This window comes from Hippocampus zosterae, chromosome 9 (assembly GCF_025434085.1).
Source record: "Hippocampus zosterae strain Florida chromosome 9, ASM2543408v3, whole genome shotgun sequence".
Classification (NCBI taxonomy): Eukaryota; Metazoa; Chordata; class Actinopteri; order Syngnathiformes; family Syngnathidae; genus Hippocampus; species Hippocampus zosterae.
In genome coordinates this window covers 10,439,144-10,461,835 of record NC_067459.1, presented here as the reverse complement: position 1 = coordinate 10,461,835, position 22,692 = coordinate 10,439,144, and the positions used below count along the sequence as shown (strand labels likewise).

The 22,692-nt window shown below is 42.0% G+C and overlaps 1 protein-coding gene across 2 annotated transcripts in view; it reads left to right on the top strand.

The window, feature by feature from the left end:
• LOC127607482 (potassium voltage-gated channel subfamily D member 3-like) overlaps window positions 1-22,692 on the top strand; it is a 58,951-nt gene that overhangs the window by 31,960 nt on the left and 4,299 nt on the right. Inside the window, exons 3-4 of one of the 2 annotated variants that reach the window (XM_052075839.1) lie at window positions 14,252-14,414; window positions 19,248-19,349. In XM_052075839.1, the coding sequence (XP_051931799.1) occupies window positions 14,252-14,414; window positions 19,248-19,349 (265 nt within the window). The remainder of the gene's footprint in view (window positions 1-14,251; window positions 14,415-19,247; window positions 19,350-22,692) is intronic. The other variant, XM_052075840.1, reaches the window with a different exon arrangement.

Genomic DNA, 22,692 nt, shown 5'->3' with positions numbered 1-22,692 from the left:
AACCTGTCAAACATATCTGACTTTTTAAGCGACTTTTCAACCTTTCTTGCGGAAATCAGGCTGAGATATGATCATATCCTCCTAATGGGGGATTTTAATATCCATGTGTGCTGTCTGGAAAAACCGCTAGCAAAAGACTTCTTAAGACTTATTGACTCTTTTAATTTTGTGCAGTATGTGACCAGCCCAACACATGAACAAGGACATATTTTAGACCTTGTCCTTGCTCATGGTCTACTGGTGTCGAATCTGGAAGTCTTTGAAAATGGGATTTCTGATCACATGGCAGTTTTATTTGACGTAGTCTTATTGCATGCTGCTGTGAAATCTGGCGCTCCTAGTTGTAAACGCCGAATTTTTAACCCTCGCACTGCTAGTCGTTTCTCTGATGCCTTTAATAACCTTTGCGTACTCTCGTCTAACACAGAGGAACTCACCTCTTGGCTCGACTCGTCATGCCGTGCCATCCTGGATTTGGTGGCTCTTTCAAAAACTGTGCTCCTAAAACCTAAACCCGAGCCATGGTTTAACGACAGTACCCGCGCAGCTAGGCAGGGGTGTCGCAAAGCTGAACGCAATTGGAAAAAAGACAAATTGCATGTCTCTTATCAAATTTGGAAAGACTTCTGGCGTAACTACCAGCTCACAGTAAAAGAGGCCAAAAGAGAATATCTGTCGGACCTTATTCTAGCTAACCGTCACAACCCACGCACACTATTTAAAACGATAGATTCTGTACTCAAACCCCCTGTACCTACTTGTTCGGATTCTTCACCCGAGGTGTGCAACAGATTCCTTCAGTTTTTCATTGATAAGGTCTCTACAGCTAGGACTCTGGTCTCAAATACCGCATCTGACCCCTCTGTCCATGTTCCATGTTCAGCTGTACTAAATTCTTTTGAAACTGTGTCCTTGGCGCTTTTGGAGGATGTAGTTCGCCAGACGAAGCCATCTGGCTCCCCTTGCGACTCTCTTCCCCCGCACGTCTTTCAGGAGGTTCTCCCGAGTGTTGGCGCATCGGTCTTGGATATCATCAACAGCAGCCTCTCTTCTGGTGTAGTTCCCCAACAGTTTAAACATGCTGTGGTCCAACCCTTGATCAAGAAACCTGGTCTTGATCCAGATGTGCTGTCAAGTTTCAGGCCCATTTCAAAACTGCCTTTCATTTCCAAAATTCTGGAAAAAGTGGTGCACATGCAGTTGAAACTTTCTCGTTTGCAGCACTTGGTGGTCATTGGCGGCAGTGCTCTTAAGTGGTTAGGTCCTATCTAGCTGACAGAACCTTTTGTGTCAGCCTTGGCTGCTCTGAGTCACGCACTGCTCCCCTGTCATGTGGTGTTCCACAGGGCTCAATTCTGGGGCCTCTGCTGTTCTCGCTGTATCTGCTCCCATTGGGTTCCATCTTAAGAAAACATGGTATTCCCTTCCACTGCTATGCAGATGACTGCCAGATCTATGTCCCACTGAGCAAGAAAGACACCTTCTCATTAACGCCACTCCTATCCTGTCTGGAAGAAATCCAAACCTGGATGGCACAGAATTTCTTGAAATTCAACGAAAAGAAGACAGAGGTGATATTGTTTGGTCCCAGTGGCCCTTGTACATTCCATCCTGTAGACTTGGGCCTCCTGTCTCCTTATCTGAAATCAACGGTCTCAAACTTGGGCCTTAAACTGGACAGTGATTTCACAATCGGCAAATTGGTGCCGTTGTTAAATCCAGCTTCTTTCACCTTAGACAGCTGGCCAAAATAAAACCTCTCCTCTCACATGAACACTTTGAGACAGTAATTCTCAATTCTCAGAAAGTAATTCATGCCTTTGTCACATCCCGGCTCGATAACTGCAATGCCCTTTACTTTGGAGTCAGCCAATCCTCCATTAAGCGCCTTCAGCTGGTCCAGAATGCCGCTGCTCACCTCTTGACTGGTACTCGTAAGAGGGAGCACATAACTCCTACTCTGGCATCCCTTCACTGGCTCCCCATTCATTTTAGAGTTATTTTCAAGATCCTCCTCTTTGTTTTCAAATCTCTGAATAATCTCGCGCCACCTTACCTCTCTGAGCTCATCCGCCCCTACACACCTGCCCGGCGCCTCAGGTCTGTGGACCAGACATTATTAGAAGTACCAAGAACTAAACTGAGGCTCAGAGGGGATCGAGCCTTTTCTGTTGCTGGTCCCTCTCTCTGGAATGACCTCCCAATGAACATTCGGCAAGCCTCCTCGCTGCCCATCTTCAAAGCCCTCCTCAAAACTCACTTGTATTCTTTGGCGTTCGATTCAGCATGACTTAGATTTGTTCTTGATTTTACTGCTTGGTGCTTTCTACCGCCTTTATTACCGATTTGTCTTACTGTTTATTGTGCATGTTAAATTGCTCCATGTACAGCACTTTGTATGCAGCGATGGCTGTTTGAAAGTGCTCTATGAATACTGTTGACTTGACTTGACATCTGCCTCTGATTGAACAGCTCTATTTGACCTTGCAAAACATTGCTCCAAATTTACCGAATATTTCATCATCTCGACATGTTCCACACACATTGAAATGGTAACCGCTCTGCTCGATAAATCTGTCCGCCATAATGCGACACTAATTGCCTCTTTGCATCTGTGTGTGTGTGGGGGGGGAGGGGGGGATAAAAGGAAGAAGAATTGCGCCTCAAATTGGGAAAGTTTGAAAGGCTTAATCTATGTAATGTCATTGTGATAATGTTTTCAACGATAAAAAACAGAACAACTTGTGGAGTGGAGGGCTACATTTAGTTATGCTTCTGACAAGCAACATATGTTCAGATAGAAAACACACAGTGCAATAAAATAAGTAGTGTGAAAATTGATTTCTCGTACGTTATAAAAGGAGCACAGGGTCACATCAAAGGCAGGCCAAAAAGTGGCCCCGCCACCTCTGATTAAAAAAACAACAAAAAAAGCCTTGATACCGTCCAGTTTCCGTCTTCCTGTGTATCTTCCTCACTGTGCTTTTCACAAATGGTTGATAGCATTCATTTTACAGAAATTTGCCTTGACCTCTACAGGGCATTTTGTGTGGTTTGCGATCTCCCCGAAGGTTTTCAAAGAGCAAACATATTTTCCGACAGTATTGACGGCCTACAAAGAAGAATTGTGGCTTGATAGTGCTGTTATGAAAAGGTCAGTTAAGTCGGGGGAGTCCCCTTCCGGGTATCAAATGCACATCTCTCTGCTTTTGTGACATCCCACTCGACTTTAGGGTGGAACCCTGGAACCTGCTTGTTGCTGCTTTCTAACCAAATTGCACGGAGAGATTGACCGTTCAACCATGAGGTTTTTCGGCACTAGCATTGTCATAATGTGGCTATGCATGGTAATAAAGCAAGGAGGAATTGACTTGAATAACAGCGATTGGCTGGCAACCGGTTCAGGGTGTCCCCGCCTAGACACCCTGAACCAGCAGAAGACAGCTGGGATAGGCTCCAGCAAGCCCGCAACGCTCGTGAGGGTAAGCGGTTCCGATAATGGATTGATGGAATTGAATAATATACTAATTCAATCATAATATGAAATTCACTGCCGTTTACTCAAATGGTCCTCGGTGATTCTGATACCCATCTGGCGCAACACATTTGAAGCTCCAAACAAAAGAGATTTGTCATAGCAGCGCCTGATTTGCTGTTTGAATTCCTCTTATTATTATGTTATTGACAAGATGGATTCCGACAAATCCTTTTAATTAGCTCATTTTGTGCTTTAAAGTAAATGAATTAAAGACGCAGAAAGGTAACGGAACGTGAACATCACTTCTTTCTTCTTGCCTTTCTCGGATCCCCACCCCTCCCCATTGACCATTAAAAAAACACACACACACACTAAAAGCAAATGTTATAATCCCTCGCTCCAACCCGGAAGGAGGCTAATAGTATCCTCCCAACATCCATTGTTGGTTAAGGCCAGTAGAAAAAAAAAAGACTCGGGCAGTTTGAAAAATGTCAGTCCACTTTACCGGCAAGCGACCAACAAAGCAAGCAAAAGGGCAGCCATTTATAATCATTAGAAGTATTATCAGCCTAAGAAATGCGATGGACAAATTTACTTTTATCTATAAAAGTATTATTTTAGATCTGGGATATTTAAGATCTTCTGGAACCCAATCTAGCGATGTTATAATGTTTAACTGTGACATTGAATACATGATCATATCTAAAGGGTAGAAGAGCCAGTTATTGTATCGGAGAATAACTGAATTGAACTAAAGTCACCGATATGGTTAAAAAGCTCTTCGGTGGCAAGGCCCCAGGGGTGGATGAGATACGCCCGGAGTTCCTCAAGGCTCTGGATGTTGTGGGGCTGTCCTGGTTGACACGCCTCTGCAACATCGCGTGGTCAACGAGGAGAGTGCCTCTGGATTGGCAGACCGGGATGGTAGTCCCTCTTTTTAAAAAGGGGGACCGGAGGGTGTGTTCCAACTACAGAGGGAACACACTCCTCAGCTTCCCTGGTAAGGTCTATTCAGGGGTGCTGGAGAGGAGGGTCCGTCAGGAAGTCGAGCCTCAGATTGAGGAGGAGCAGTGTGGTTTTCGTCCCGGTCGTGGAAGAATGGACCAGCTCTGCACCCCTAGCATAGCAGCATAGCATTTGTTTTATGGACTTGGAGAAGGCGTTTGACCGTGTCCCTCGCAAAGTTCTGTGGGGAGTGCTTCGTGGGGTACCGAACCCCCTGATATGGGTTGCTCGGTCACTGTACCACCGATGTCAGAATTTGGTTCGCATTGCCGACAGTAAGTCGGAATCGTTTCCAGTGATAAGTAGGACTGCGCCAAGGCTACCATTTGTCGCCGATTCTGTTCATAACCTTTATGGACAGAATTTCTAGGTGCAGCCGAAGCGTTGAGGGGGTCCGTTTTGGTGGCCTCAGTATTGCATCTCTGCTTTTTGCAGATGATGTGGTACTGTTGGCCTCTTCAAGCAGGGCTCTCTAACTCTCACTGGAGCGTTTCACAGCCGAGTGTGAAGCGGTTGGGATGAAAATCAGCACCTCCAAATCTGAAACAATGGTCCTCAGTCACGAAAGGGTGGAGTGCCCCCTCTGGGTCGGGGAGGAGATCTTGCCCCAAGTGGAGGAGTTTAAGTATCTTGAGGTCTTGTTCACGAGTGAGGGCAGGAGTGAGTGAGAGATCAACAAGCGGATCAGTGCAGCGTCTGCTGTGATGTGGACGTTGTATCGGTCTGTCGTGGTGAAGAAGGAGCTGAGTCAAAGGGTGAAGCTCTCAATTTACAGGTCGATCTACATTCCAAACCTCATCTATGGTCACGAGCTATGGGTCGTGATCGAAAGAACGAGATATCGGACACAAGCAGCCGAAATGAGTTTTCTCCGCAGGGTCGAACCGCTTCTCCTCCACATCGAGAGGAGCCACCTCACCTGGGGCTTGAGCATCTGATTCGGATGCCTCCTGAATGCCTCCCTGGTGAGGTGTTCCGGGCATGTCCCACCGGGAGGAGACCCCGAGGAAGACCCAGGACACGCTGGAGAAACTGTCACCCAGCTGGCCTGGGAACGCCTCGAGATCCCCCAGGGAGAGCTGGAAGAAGTAGCTAGGGAGAGGGAAGGCTGGGCTTCACTGCTAAAGCTGTTGCCCCCGTGACCCGGCCCCAGATAAGTGGTAGAAGATGGATGGATGGATGGATGCATATATTTCCATTTGTGTCTGTAATATTGTCATTTTAGGATTACTACTGTTATTAACAGAGCGGGTTTTTAGTTTTACAAATGTGGATCATTTTTGGGAGTAGTTTAAAAAAAAAAAATATATATATATATATATATATATATATATATATATATCCACGTATATGGTGGAGCCTATCCCAGCTGTCTTCGGGCAGTAGGCGGGGGACACCCTGAACCGGTTGCCAGCCAATCGTAGGGCACACAGAGACGGACAACCAAGCACGCTCACACTCACACCTAGGGACAATTTAGTGTGTTCAATCAGCCTGCCATGCATGTTTTTGGAACATGGGAGGAAACCGGAGCACTCGGAGAAAACCCACGCAGGCACAGGGAGAACATGCAAACTCCACACAGAAAGGCCGGCGCCGGAATCGAACCCTGCACCTTCGCACTATGAGGCAGACGAGCTAACCAGTCAGCTGCCGCCCTGAATCATTCATTGTATGAAAATATTAGATACAGTATAGTAATATTGATTTAAAACAGAACAACATACCACCGTGCAGAATGTCTGCCATGTTTATGGACCAATGCAATTTTTTACAAATCTCTTAAATTTGCCACTAAATTCCTGTGAAAGAGCATTGCATAGAGCATATCCTGTTTGTTTCTCTCATCTTTTTTAAAATATAAGTACACCTCAGCAAAAGTCAACATGAGTAATAGCGTACTTGACCATCAATCAAATGTGGGCGGGGGCAAGGCAGCTCAGCACAACACCTGCTGTATTGATATTCGTACCAGCACTGAAAGGAGGGAATGGGATGGTGCCACAGGGGAGGTGAAAAACTAAGTGGTCTGTTTTTACACCGGGGATATTAAACCTGCTGCAGAAGCGAACACCATCCATCAGGACCTGCATTTTGAGATGTGAGGCTGAGGGCATTCACGTCACCTTCTCAAAACGAGCAGCGCACACTTCATTTAAAACAGTCAATGACGCCACATGACTGATGAAGAGAGCAACAACTGAACAAGAGTCTCGGTCGAGAATTAAGACATTTGTCTTTGTCGCTTCTTATTTTGAGTCAAACTTTTCCCAAAGTGCACACATTGTGCTGTTTAATATTCATCCAGTCTACAAGCTGCCAAGTACAGCAAGTCCATTTATCACCTCGACTGTCACGTGGCTTCTCACATTTACACTTGGTCAACTGAACAACTCTTCAAAGACTGTCTGGTTGGCTTTTCATTTGGATTTTTTGAATAGAAGGGCACCAGTGATGGTAAAAAGGCAGAAATGTGATGATGACTATAGAAGAGAAAATTAAACTTGTCTCTTTCCTGGCTGAAGAAGAAAGGGTAGTGGGAGAAGAAACTAGGCTAACTGAAGGTTAGCTTATCTCTTGCAACTGGAGTGAAAATTGGTGAGTCAGAGACATTCACAGTCAAAACTCTAAATATACCCCAAACTAGGATCACTGAACACTTCAAGATCATTTCAAATTCATCTTCCAATGTCACCTTGAAATTATATGGCTTACAGATAGATCATTTGATTATAAAACAATGCGCCAGAGGTATGAGGACACTGCTGTGTATGTGACCGTTTCACAATCTGTTAAATTACCGATTACTATTCGCTATTAGCCATTTCAATATAATTCTGATGTTTCACTCATCTCAAACCATCTTTCACCATTAAGATGGATAGAATTGCCTTTAATCCATTCCAGTTCTGTCAGCCAAAATCCCAGCAATAAAGTTGGAAGGTTCATTATACTAAGAAAAATAGCATTTTACAGTACTGTACTTAATAAAAATATCCAGTACTAACATAATTAAATACATAATATATGTATTAAATACAATGCGGCCCGGTAGCCCAGTGGTTAGCACGTCGGCTTCACAGTGCAGAGGTAACGGGTTCGATTCCAGCTCCGGCCTCCCTGTGTGGAGTTTGCATGTTCTCCCCGGGCCTGCGTGGGTTTTCTCCGGGTGCTGCGGTTTCTTCCCACATTCCAAAAACATGCGTGGCAGGCTGATTGAACACTCTAAATTGTCCCTAGTTGTGAGTGTGAGTGTGAATGGTTGTTTGTTTTTGTGTGCCCTGCGATTGGCTGGCAACCGATTCAGGGTGTCCCCCGCCTAGTGCCCGAAGACAGCTGGGATAGGCTCCAGCACTCCCCGCGACCCTAGTGAGGATCAAGCGGCTCGGAAGATGAATGAATGAATGTATTAAATACAACAGTTTTTACATCGTGATTTCATTCTTCATTTTCACTTTGCATGCTTTGGCCACCAGGGGCCAGTAGAACCTAGACAGATATTATGTGCTTTGATTCAATAGCATATCATGAAAAAGAGCGGTGCAACAGTTCTTTGCAAAAGAGAAAGAATGCATGCCTGTGAGTATCACTATATTGTCTATCTGCATGCATGGCTCCATTTGTTTCAATGGAATCAATCATTGTCAAATTTGCCTACCTTATAGTTTGTTTCTAGAAACCTGCTAACTCATGTATTGTGTGTTCGCATGTTTGTGTGCATGCCTCTGTGCATTTATTTACACATTACTAGCTAAATATGTATCAATAAGTCATTCAAATGATTATCTTTCTAATCCAAGCTATGGTGGATCACCCAAATACAACAGACATTGTCCAACCGATGCTATTTAAGAAGCATATATATACATATGTATGTATATATACTGTATACTGTATATATATATATATATATATATATATATATATATATATATATATATATATATATATATATATATATATATATATATATATATATATATATATATATACACATATATATATATATATATATATATATATACATATATATGTATATATGTATATATTCTTCCTGTCATATATATATAAAAAAAAATCCTCATCTCACCCCTCGGGTGGTGTCCGTCCCTCATTCAGCTCGGGTCCTCTACCAGAGGCCAGGAAGCTTGAGGGTTCTGCATAGTATCCTTGCTGTTCCCAGCACTGCACATTTCTGGACTGAGATGTCCGATGTTGTTCCAGGGATCTGTTGCAACCACTCATCTAGTTTGGGGGTCACTGCCCCGAGTGCTCCGACCACCACAGGCACGACTGTCACCTTTACCTTCCAGGCTCTCTCCAGCTCCTCTCTGAGCCCTTGGTATTTCTCGAGTTTCTCATGTTCCTTCTTCCTGATGTTTCCATCACTTGGGACCGCTACATCCACTACAACGGCTTTCCTCTGCCCTTTATCTATGATCACGATATCTGGTTGGTTCGCCATTACCATCTTGTCAGTCTGGATCTGGAAGTCCCACAGGATCTTCGCTCTGTCATTCTCCACCACCTTCGGAGGTGTTTCCCATTTTGACCTTGGGGTTTCCAGTCCATACTCCGCACAGATGTTTCGGTAGACTATGCCAGCAACCTGGTTATGGCGTTCCATGTAGGCTTTCCCTGCCAGCATCTTACACCCTGCAGTTATGTGTTGGATCGTCTCAGGTGCCTCTTTGCACAACCTACACCTTGGGTCTTGTCTGGTGTGGTATATCTGGGCCTCGATGGCTCTGGTGCTCAATGCCTGTTCCTGAGCAGCCAGGATGAGTGCCTCTGTGCTGTCTGTGCTGTCCTTCAGGCCAGCCCTCTCTAGCCACTGATACATATACATATATATATATATATATTTATATATATACTGTATACACTGATTATAATATTTGGTGGAATAAAAATTCACTAGTCGATTAATAAGCCCATTAATTGAAAAAATATATCATGAATGAAATCACTTTTTCTTTAATCCTTTAACAAAATCCCATACAAAAATGAAGATATGAATTTCAAGCACAACATGTGACCGTTTCCAATATTTTGTCCTTTCTATTCATTTAACTTTATAACGGAGGGAGAAATTGTCAAAAATGGGCCAAAACAGATCTTTTGCCATTTTCTTTGTTCTTAATTTCTTAATTTAAGTATGAATGTCCTTATTTTGTCGAATGTTGTAATCTGTTAATGTGTGGGGTTTTTTTTAAGCCAATTTTTGGACAATTCTAAAGGAGCTACTATCGGCCAGCTGGTGAATCGGGTGTGCCCAAATTACTAAATTAACTTGTGTGAACTCAGCCAATTATCATTAAAATTAAAATGTTCTGAACTGGGTAGTTTTAGACTAGAGGGTCCAGTCACTCATGCATCTCGGGGTTAATTCCGCATAAGTACAACATCCCATCTGGTTAAGGCATTCTTGAGTAAAATTAATATGTTGTTGATGTAAGGTTCAATGGGTAAACTGGTGTGTGTGTGTGTGTGTGTGTGTGTGTGTGTGTGTGTGTGTGTGTGTGTGTGTGTGTGTGTGTGTGTGTGTGTGTGTGTGTGTGTGTGTGTGTGAGTGATTGATGACTTGCGGGTCCAGTAACTCTGCTCCTTTATTTGTTTACAGCTGATTTTCACATTCTGCCATTGAAGTCATCAATCTTGGTGAAATAAATAAAAGTGACAAATTACAGTGCGAGCTCTTTACACCTGTCAAGGCAACACCAACACAAACATTTCACCGTCCTTTGGGTGCCCTTGCGATTGCGATAGTTGATGATCTTCATCGCCGTCGGAACAAAGTGTGACTTTGCTCTTACTTTCTTTCTGTCAAGAAGAATGCAGGTCGGATATGGTATCACGCTGCCTCCTCTTCTGTCATTTGATTTGATTTTCATCACATCTTCTGTTGGGAGCAGACTATTCCTTCTGCAAGGCAAAGCCAAAAAAGAAAAGGATTTTAAAAGAGATTATGCATACTTACATAAATTTCTAACATTCTTTTTTTTTGTCACACTCAATACTTTTCAAGATAAGGTTCTGAATTATTTAGTTTTCAATCATTTAGCCACACTGCCGTGCCTTTGCTGCATCTTCAATGACAGGAATGGGAAACTTTAATGATGGAGGGAGCCACAATGTTTCATCATCACTACTGGGGGGCATAGGACCATGCACTTCCGAACAAACAATTTCTGCCATCTAGTGGTGAATGGGGATATTACACTTTAAAGTATACAGGGAGCTCCTTCTATTCGCTGGAATATATGTGAAAATCTGCAGCTATATGAAGGCCGTTGAAATACATTGGGGGGGGGCAAAAGAAAAGTATTTTTCTTTTTTTTCAGTAGATATTCTTTAAAACATTCTTCAAAAAACACTGATGAACCTTCAATACGTGTATACCATGGAAAAAAGACAGTATGGAAAAACAGCAAAAATAATGAATGAATGAATGATGAATCCGCAGGTGCCGAGCTGCGATTACGTAATGGTCCGCTGTTGTTTACTCTGTGTGTGTGTGTGTGTGTGTGTGTGTGTGTGTGTGTGTGTGTGTGTGTGTGTGTGTGTGTGTATGTGTGTCCAATTTGCTTTATGAAGATGAAGCTTGGAGGAAGCAGCAAACTGAGCAGGTGGAATTTGATCCAATAATCCAGTCGTAAGTGCACTTTTCAGCAGAAAGACACAAGAGTTTCAGGGCTCAGAAAAAGTCAGCGAACTGCCTACTTCTGAGAAGTCTTTGAATGTCAGGATGGAGGTGGGGAAGGGATAAAGACAGCAAAATGCCTCAAAAGTCAAACTCAAATCACAGCTTGCAATGTTTCTATGTAAATATTTGAGTTGTTAACAGGCAGCCAGTCATCGCAGTCATCTTGTTGCGTGCTTCATGTAGAGTAACAGATCGAACTTTTCAGGTTACTATAAGTGATGACCACCACAAAGGCCAAACTTTAAACAAAAATAAAAATTGGTGCATCTTGCTATTTTTTTAAATAGTACCATTTTGGATCAGAACTGGGCATTTTATGGCCTGCGGCCCAGCTCTTACTGGGTCGCAAAGAGTTGCTTGGAATTAAGAAAATAAAAGCTCCTTTCAAAAGGTTACACAGACCGTGGACTGAAACAGCCGGGCTTTTACTTTGAAACCTGTTTACGGTGCACGTGCAACATTTACATATAGGTACTCTGTCCGAGTCCATGTGATTAGCAAGAAGTGATTCTCATGGTAAAATTGAAAATGTTCACCAAAAAACAAAAGACGGACGCCATGATTTCAAGAAAATATAGACTATCCATCCATTCATTTTCCGATCTGCTTATCCTCAAAAGGGTCGCGGGGAATGCTGGAACCTATTTCAGCTGTCTTCAGGCAGTAGGCGGGGGACACCCTGAACCAGTTGCCAGCCAATCGCAGGGCACACAGAAACGAACAACCATCCACGCTCAGACTCACACCTAGGGAGAATTTAGACTCGTGTTCAACCAGCCCATCATCATGTTTTTGGAATGTGGGAGGAAACCGGAGAAACTGGACAAAACGCACGACCTCAGTTTATCACCAAAGTCAGTTATAAACAGTATTCACAAAGAGAACATGCAAAGAAGCTGAGATTCAATCCCAAGAACCCTCAGAACCGACCAGTCCAAGATTGGCTCGATTTATCTCACTGAACAGGAAAAAAACAAAGCCCTGAAACAAATTTACTTCGATTTTTTTTCTGCATTGTTTGGCAATTGGGACGAAAATGTGAGCTATGTTATAGTGCTACTCTTGCATATTGTGGTCTCTTCATAGAAAGTTAAAAACGGAAAGCATTGCAGTGTTAATGTTACTGAAAAAGAATGACAAATGTTGCACAATTACCATTATTTTGCATAATTTCACTGAATAAATAGTTTTTGTCAAACAACCACACTCTCTGATGAACGAACAATAACACATACTCTTACCAGCTTCTGTAAACACTGCCATTGACTTATTTCAGTGTAGAAATAAAATCTATAATCGGAGCCGGTCCTCTACAATATTTTCTGCTTCTCATTTGGCCCCCGGGGAAAAACAATTGCCCACCCTTGATTTAGATTCTGGGCCGGACTGTTCCATATCCACCTTAATGACTCTGTGGCAAATGTGAATAAATATTTATTCAGCTCTGCACTGGAGGTTGAACAACTTGAGACTCTTTCCATCCATCCATTTTCCAAACCGCTTAATCCTCACTAGGGTCGCAGGGGGTGCTGGAGCCTATCCTAGCCGTCTTCGGGCAGTAGGCAGGCAGCCAATCGCAGGGCACACAGAGACGAACAACCATGCACACTCACACTCACACCTAGGGACAATTTTTAGCGTATTCAATTCGCCTGCCATGCATGTTTTCGGAACGTGGGAGGAAACCAGAGTACCCAGAGAAAACTCACGCAGGCCTGGGGAGAACGTACAAACTCCACGCAGGGAGGCCGCAGCTGGAATTGAACCCGCTACCTCTGCACTGTGAAGTCGACATGCTAACCACTGGACTACGGGGCCCCAACTTGAGACTCATTCATCCAATTCCATTTAGACGTCATGGCCTTGCAAACATTCAGAACTTGTAGAACTCAAACATCATTTCGTACAACACAACGCAAGAAAACAAAAACCAAGAAATTAATCACTTGTATAGATTACTGAGAAGCTACACCAGTGGTCCCCAAACTTTTTCCTGTGAGGGCCACGTAACTTTTCGCTTCTCTGATGGAGGGGGCCGGGGTCAGTTTGTAACAGCAAAAGTGTGAGTGCAAGAGTGCCTAGACGTAAAAATGTATTGTTTCCCAGAAACCCACACAAAATCGAATAACTTTTTTTGATACACTCGCGGTATTAAAGACATCTTTCTTCTCGGGACACACCACCTCCGCGACAGCATTCATGCATTTCTTGACAAACTCTCCTTACCTCTGCTTGCTATAAGTTGAGCAAACCGAAAGCTAGCCCGAACAGAAGGCTGGTTCAGCTGAGCTTGGCGTACAAATGTATTTTGCTGAGCTAACTTTCCTCTTTTTAGCGTTGACAGTTTGTCTGCTCTCATTTGCCCATGCGAAAAATCGTACTTGTTGTTGTGACGGGATTCATAGTGTCTCCGCATATTGTATTCTTTGAATACCGCCACCGACAGATGAGACAGACAATCTTTTCTTTGCATTGAAAAAAAAATTGTTTCTCCATTTTGGGTTAAATTCCCTGTATTCCGAATATTTTTTTTCTCTTACCTCTACTTTTCACAATGATTGCGTTCTCTTTTAGAGCGACAGGTTTAGGATTTATTTTTTCTGGGGTTGAAAGAAAACGGCACAGACCACAGAAGGATGGAACAAATGTCACGTTATATGTGTTTATGAAATTGTTACTAACTAATAGTTAATCATGAAAATAGTTTACAACTAAGGAATATTTTATTGCAAAGGCCACATTTTATGATAAAATACAAATATACATAGATGAAAAATAAATCAAAAGACTCTCTGGTATTGTTCAGGGGGGCCGGACCAAATGTGGAGGCGGGCCGGATCCGGCCCGCGGGCCGTAGTTTGGTGACACCTGATCTACACAGACAATATTTAGCAAGCACATTGGTATTTCTTTGAAGTGATATCATTGACACCAAAAATGACTTACTTTAATGTGCTGCAATGAATTCATGCATTATTGTGGTCTTTAAATTGTTCGAAACAGTTCGACAGCACGTGTGTGTGGCTCATCCTATTCCAACCTGTCATCCCTGTCATCTGCAGGTACGGCGACATGGTGCCAAAGACAATAGCCGGAAAAATCTTCGGATCTATCTGTTCGCTCAGTGGCGTGCTCGTGATCGCCTTGCCTGTGCCCGTCATTGTTTCCAACTTCAGTCGCATCTACCACCAGAACCAGAGGGCAGATAAACGCCGTGCCCAGAAGGTAACGGATTTGATCTTCTTCGACAATGAAAGTGGATGGCAGGATTTACTAAGATTTTTTTTAAATATCTTATACAATTTGTCCTGTTTCGAAACTTAATCAGACGTTATTTTTGTCCATATTTTTATGCAATGTGATTGTTTTCCATGAAATGAGTAAAAAAAAGACAAGAAGGTTTGTCCTCAATCAACCATTTGTCCAATGCTACAAACACACCAAAACTCAAGAATGTATTGCCCTTCTATTCATTTTTCATTCATGTATCTGTCACACATACATACACACACACAACACACACACTCTACAGCCGAGTGTTAAATGTTTGCTATCCACTCACTGCGGTCACCTAGTGAGCCTGACCTTTTCCACAAGATGACATAAGAGAAGCATGACGCTAAGAGATGCTTCGCTGGGAGCAAAGTGACGAGGTTGACAGATCCAAATGCTGTGACACACTCTTGTTTGTCTCATGCGGGCGGACACACTTGATGCTTCGTTCAGTAAACTTAATTCCTCTGTCAAATGAGAAAAGAACACAAATGAACAAGTGGAACCTCGACTTGAAAAAAATTGTTTGCAAAAGAAATGTAAATCCAATCAAACTGTTCCGGACATTCAAAATTCAAAACAAAAAATACATTTGAAGACACATTAACAAGAGCAGAGGTGCCCAACCCGCGGCTCGCGAGCCGCATGCAGTTCTTTGGCTGGTTCCATGCGACTCCCGGGCTTTCACACGACAATTGCCGAAAACGGCTCGGCGATGGTGCGGCCATTCAAACAACGGTGCTTGATACACAGAACGTACGACGTCAGCCTATCATCAATCCCGTTACTTGATTGACATAGAGGGCAACCAATCAGATGACTGAATCATCGCTCATGCGCAGACAACGGCGCTAAGTGCTAAGCTAATCTGCAAATTACCTCTGTTTTTAAGGCAGGGGTGCCCTATACGTCGATCGCAATCAACCAAGAGCCAAAAGACTGGTCTCAAGTCGACCGCGAGCGTTGGAAGGAGGAAATGGGGGGCAGGGGGTGGGGGGAGGGGTGTTTGTGTCTTAAGGTTTTATTTATGTTCGGGCGCTCCGGCTATTGCTCGTCGTGGCGCGCATGCATATGGGCGCGAGTGCCTGTTCGTGTGTGTTTGTGCAGCGGCGTAAGAATGCGCGGTTTGGCGGCACACAAACATTGATTGTTTTACATTGGCGGCCGATGGTCGAGTGGTTAGGACGTCGACTTCACAGGTGTAGCTTCAGCCTTCCTGTGTGGAGTTTGCATGTTCTCCCCGGGCCTGCGTGGGTTTTCTCCGGCTACTCCGGTTTCCTCCCACATTCCAAAAACATGCGTGGCAGGCTAATTGAACACTCCAAATTGTGAGCGTGAGCGTGGATGGTTGTTAATCTCTTTGATTGGCTGACAACCGGTTAAGGGTGTCGACCGCCTTCTGCCCGAAGACAGCTGGGATAGGCTCCAGCACACCTCGCGACATTTGTGTCTTTCATGCAATTATTTGCTGTCGTTCTGACTTCACTGCTCTGATAGTATAGACTAGTCAGAGACTACGCCGCGTTCCGACTCAAAAGGAAAAGAACTGTCTGAAGACGAAGCTTCACAATTACTTGTTTTGTCACCCAAGGACGGCTCGTCGGTATTTCATGCGGGTTACACATCTAACTAGTGGTCTTTCACAGGGGACCCTTAGTTCATAACATCCCGACATTTTGGCATTCTGAGCTCTTTTTTTCAATGCAAATATTTACCACAATTAGGATGAACAAGCTTTTTTTCTAGGTGAGCTTCCCAGACAGAAGGGTAAAAGAGACAATCATCATTTGCAAACGACTGCAGTACATTCCAGCGACATTCATTCAGCGGGCGGCAAAGGCAAAACACGCACCATTAAACATGTGGAGGAGTGGCATTCAAGTACGATAGCGTTCAGAATGTCGCTGGCGTTAACGGCATTGTTTTTAGATTAGGAAGTGATTCTCATTACATTCAAACTTTTTCTTCTGATTTGATATGGCTTTGTTTTTTTTTGTATTTTTTTTTGTCAGATTGAAACTTCATTATCACAACTCTGCAATTGAATTCGCGTAACATTCTGACGTCTTTTCACGTCTTATTTGTGGAACAATTTAACTGTTGTAACTTTGCAACTCCTGTAATTCGACAACTTTCTCATAACATGACAATATATTTCATAAATGTATACTTGTTATTTCTTGTCACTTTGCAATTCTGTAATTTTACAACTTTATTCTCTCTGGACAGTTTCATTTTCAAAACGTCATGCCTTTTTGGAACATCAAGACTTCTCCTAAACTTGACTTCATTCTTGGAAGAATTTTTACTCTCATAACATTTCAACTTCATTCTTGAAACGCTACAACCGCATTCTCGTCACATTTTATTCCAGTCAATGAAAATTTTCAGTCTCAAAATTGAAGGATTATTCCTTGTGATGTCACAAATAGATTTTTGCGATATTGACTTGATGACATCTTATTGTAATGTAACAATGTCTTTCTTGGAACTACGTAACTTTATTCTTAACATTGACTTCATTCTCATAACTTTACAAATGATTCCTTCATCCTTTTAACATGAACTTTTATTGCGTGACATTATAACTCGTAACATTGACTTTACTCACGTGAAAACAATTGTCAAACATCTTGTCATATTCGTAATGAAAGCCTTTTTCTCACAATCCGACCAACTTTTTCCTCCTTCAGTTTGGTCCGAACACCCATAATATTCCATTCGCCAGTGCAGAGCTTTTCCTCTAAACCTCATCACGGATGACGTTGATTTTGACCGATCCTGACCTCAAGCAAAGTCAGAGCACAGTAAACTTAACTCAACCTCCATCAGGACCCAATCGACCATCAAAAGAGTGACGGATGTTCGCAAGCCCGACCAATCGCAGTCGGCTTCGTGCCGGATCAGAATCGGTTATTCCCTCACACTCTTCATCCTCGCGTCAACCGCAACCTTTGATCAACCGAGACGAGCACGAGGCAGCATTCTCGAAGTCGAAAACTCATTAACCAAACGCAACACACAGAAACGGACACACTCCATTACGCATGCAGCGCACGAAAATGTGACAATTGTATTGCTGCGTAGCTATCTAAGTCTACGGTTTCCAAAAGTTGCCCGACTAATTCTGCGACTTTATGAGCTATGTCAGGTCTGGTTTATTGGGCGGCGTGAGCAGCAGAACCGGCTTGAGGAGATCGCTCATTTTTACAAGCGCTTCAGGCAGCTTCATATCCTTCACAGCTGCCCTAATATCCTCTTCATTTGAGCAAATCTCATTCCGATATCATCTCTCTCTCATTCTGTGTCACTTTCGATCGCACCCCCCCTTCTGCTGAGTTATCAAATCCATCTTTCCGAGGGGCTGACTCATTTATTTTAGTAGAGCGCCTCTCTCTAGACAGCAAGAGAGGGAGCGAAAGAATTTGAAGCGTTTAATTCCAGATGCGTTTTCACCCTCTTCAAAACTGCAAATGCAGGCCACAGTAGAGCGTGTGAGTTCAGCAACTTAAGAGGATTGATGTCATGCTGTGGATTCTAAGTAATAGCTAAGCTGCGAGGTGTTCGAACACAGATACAGTGTCCTCGGTTTTTGACTTTACGGGTTTTTGATGTTTGCAGTTGGGTTATCAGTAACAAACTTTTGATCCTATTATCGATCACTCAGGTAAATTAGGTTCCTTTAAAGCGATCCCAAATCTCGGGCCACTTTTAAAATTTTTGAGTCTGGCTTGGTAAGAAGTAAGGAAGACAGGGATTCTGCCAGTAACAAATGTCCGTGTGATAACTTGGAATTGGCCAAACATTGGTTCCGGATTGTGGAACATTGGTTTCAAAATTACAGTTCCGATTACAGTTTTGAAGCAGAAAATTTTGTATTGACCAATTTTTGTTGTCATCTATATCAAAATTTTTTCCCCCGCCCTGGTTTTAAAATTACGCACAAGTGACTAGTTAGTACAGTGGTGTAAAGATATATCATCACACTCAGTATCCATTTTATTTACTGTTTTTCAAATTATTTTTTATTAATTATAGCCTTGAAGAGTTTTCCATTAAAAAAATAAATACATAAAGACTGTGGTCCAGTGGTTAGCACATCGACCTCACAGTTTGCATGTTCTCCCCGGGCCTGCGTGGGTTTTCTCATGGTAATCCGGTTTCCTCCCACATTCCAAAAACATGCATAGATTGAACACTCGAAATTGTCTGGAAATTTGTGTGAATTTGTGCACCCGGTTCAGGGTGTTCCCCGCCTACTGCCTGAAGACGGCTGGGATAGGCTCCAGCACCCCGTGCGACCTTTGTGAGGATATGCGAATCAGAAAAAGGATGGAATGACTTCAGCTCTGTTTTTTACGTTGGTAAACACATCTAACTAATATAAATGTATCTCTGTTCAGGGAGTCCTCAGGTTACAACACTTCCGATAATCAATGTGGTTTCATACAAATATTTACTGCAATTGGTTCAGAGCTATTTTGACTCCATTGGTTGATACAATTTCTCTAGTAAATGCGATAAAATGAGTAAAAGATAAATAATAATAATAAAACTCAACTAATTGGTGGACAAACACCATTAAAAATATCTGATTGTACAACCAGTTTTTAAAGGAATATAAGATCTGGAAGTGCAAAGAATTGAAATAAATACAACAGTAACAAAGTGCTCAAAGTAAGTCATTGTAAGTTACTGTTATGAAATCATTAATGACCCAAAAAAAACGTTTTGATTGATTTTTTTTTCTGACAAGCTACTCTTGTTTTTCTTTTCTGTGTCCAGAAAGCTCGAATGGCCCGTATACATTTAGCCAAGTCCGGCAGCGCCAACGCCTTCCTGCTGAACAAACGCAACGGACTCCTAAACGAATTGCTGGAGCTGACGGTGAGGAAAGAACTCTGACCCTTCAAACACCAACGGTGAAATAGATAAATGAAAAAGTTCCATCAAAAGCAGTGGTGGGGAATCAAACCTTGCACCTCTGCACTGTGAGGTCGATGCGTTAACCAGTCGACCACACGACCGCCTCATAACAATCATCATCATCATCATTGTCAACATCATCATCGTAATAAAAATAAAAATTATTATTATTATTATTGTCGCCATAAAAGATTGAGATTGAAAAAGATTGTGCTTCGAAAATGGTGTTTGGCTATAATCTTACCTTATTTCTTCTCCTGACCCCACATCCCGACAATTAAAGGGACGAATGAGAACCCACTTAGGACCTTGCTTTGGCACGTCCTTTTTAAAAAACTTCTCGTCCTCTGTCCCAAAAATGTGTGTCTGTTCGGGAAGGATGGATGGACGGTTCCATCCCAGGGACGGAACTTTCCGTCCATTTCTGATCGTTATGACAATAGTATCATACTGTCATGTTACTATTTTGAAGTTGTAACGTTCCAAGAATGAAATCATAACATTGTGAGAATACATTTTATTGGAATTAAATCATGTTACTAGAAAGAAGTTATTACAAGACTAAATTGTAATCGTACTGGAATGGAGTCTTAGCAAATTAATGCGACGAGAATGAAGTTGGACAAAAATGAAGGAACAATAAGGACAAGAGTCAAGTTATAACCATCTGAAAATGCAGTCCGACATAGCCCTCACAGTTATGAGAATGAGGTGGTAACATTATGAAAATTAAGTTGTTAAAAAAATAAAAAAATAAAAATACAGAAAGAAGAGACACTGTTCTGTGAAGTCTTTATTAAAAACAGACAGATTGTTATTCAGTTTGAGAGATTAATGACACTGGTTCTTGTCTAACAGCATTCATTACTGCACTCCACTAAACCATCTTGCGCACGCAAGCCCACACACACACACACACACACATATATTTTCATACTTCGAAGCGCCCCCAAAATGACAATTACTGCCTTAATTAACCGAGGAACATTGTGAAAGTCCTGCCAAAGGCTATAAAGAGCAGCTGAAGTCAGAATGAATACATTCTCGGGGCATAGGTCAAAAGCAAAAGAGCGAAATCACACGCCGTGTACTTTTCAGTACTTGTCTCTTGCCCAACGTTTGATAAAAGGCTTGCCTGCAAAACCAAAGTCAGATTGAAACTTTTATCTGGCCTGTTTTGTTGCTCCTGGGGATAATTAACTATGATGTTCATAACAGGAGCGTGCAAGAGGTGAACAATGTACAAAGGGGGCAAAAAGAGAAAAACTATTTTTGCGGTACTACAAAAATATTTTTGAGTCACTTTTTGTTCCTTGGATTTTTTTTTTCTTGGCAGATGCAGGGCTATTCTATTTATTTTTTTATTTCTATTACACCCCAGCACCCGGCACAAGAGCCAATTGGGTGCAAATTTTAGATGCGTGGCCGACTGTATCATCCGCAAGGGGAGACCTTGCAGTTCACTTGGATAAAAGCACTATGTCCACGCTAATGTCATGTACGGACCCTATACATACATATACATATATATACATACTGTGTATATATACTATTGAAAATATAGATAGATAGATAGATAGATAGATAGATAGATAGATAGATAGATAGATAGATAGATAGATAGATAGATAGATAGATAGATAGATAGATAGATAGATAGATAGATAGATAGATAGATAGATAGATAGATAGATAGATAGATAGATAGATAGATAGATAGATAGATAGATAGATAGATAGATAGATAGATAGATAGATAGATAGATAGATAGATAGATAGATAGATAGATAGATAGATAGATAGATAGATAGATAGATAGATAGATAGATAGATAGATAGATAGATAGATAGATAGATAGATAGATAGATAGATAGATAGATAGATAGATAGATAGATAGATAGATAGATAGATAGATAGGGTCCGTACATGACATTGACGTGGACATGGTACTTTTATCCAGGTGAACTGCAAGATAGATGTATAGATTAATATATGTGTGTGTGTGTGTGCGTGTGTGTGTGCGTGTTTTGAATAATTTTAAATCTATTCTTGTACAAAAAAGTTAATTTTTAATCTTTCCAGTGTGGATTTTTTACTCATGAGACAAGGGAGGGCAACCAAAATAAAAAACGACTTGTATGACAAAAGACATTGTTCAGCAAAGATGAACAATATTTTTTCACTTTCTTGCTTTGACATGTCAAGATAAATAACAATCTTGGGCTCTGCTTGAAGTGCTTGTGGGGTTAAAGTTAGTTCAAGGTTCACAGCAGACAACATGGGGGTGGCACTGAAACATCAGAGCTGCTTCTTCAGTGGCTTTGCAAACTTTTATTATTTCTGGCTGTCAAAATCAGTAAAACTATTCACTACTGAATGAAAAACTCACTGGTTATCTATTTTAATGGCATGGCCTCCGATACTATTGGACTACTGGACACCATAAAAAAATAAGACAGTGTTCTTGCTTAGAACCTTGAAAATCTGAATGTCAACCTGCTAAAATAATATCAAACTGCTTATCTGATTGTTGATTGTTGCGTGAAGCTTCGTTTCATTCATCCGGCTTCCTTTCCTCTTCTTCCCTCGCCGTTACGATGTATCTGTTAACACCAGCACATGGCTTATATCCCTCCATTTCCTCAAATCCATTTGGGTCTAATCGAATCGGGAGTCGACGCCGGCGCTTCAGCATTACCATATAAATGCCATTTGCAAGTGGCAGATCAGCCGCGAGGCCGCCGGCGAGTCAAATTACAGTGGCACGGCGGCGGCTGTCAAGTCAGTGGTCATGAAGCGATATGTGACGGTTTTCTCCGTCGGTTAAATTAACTGTTGCCTCCTGGCTTCCTATTAGGATTTTTATTTGTTTTGACAGAGTTTATTAGCGACTCACGTCAGACTCATTATCATATGTGGTGCATTCTTGAATATTCTCTAACTAAGGCCTTGCATATTCATTCTGTTACATTAGTTCTCACCCATGTCTTTATTTCATCACATTTCAAGACTGAATGTTTTCTTTGTTAAATTTATCTTCAGGATAACTGGCCTTGAATTTTCCCAAATGAAAAAAAAAGGTCATGCAAATGGAAAACACAATGAAGTATATTTCATATTTCTACTCTTGATGAACTAAATTTCATGTTCCTATACGTGAAAATGATTATGGTGTGTGATTTTCCCAAGATTAAGAAAAAAATACCAGGCCAACATTGAGGAGTCAGGCACAATATACAGAGTTTTGTAAGCTTTTGATTCTTGGAGCTCTGCCTTGGTTCACATAAAAAAAAAAACGCCG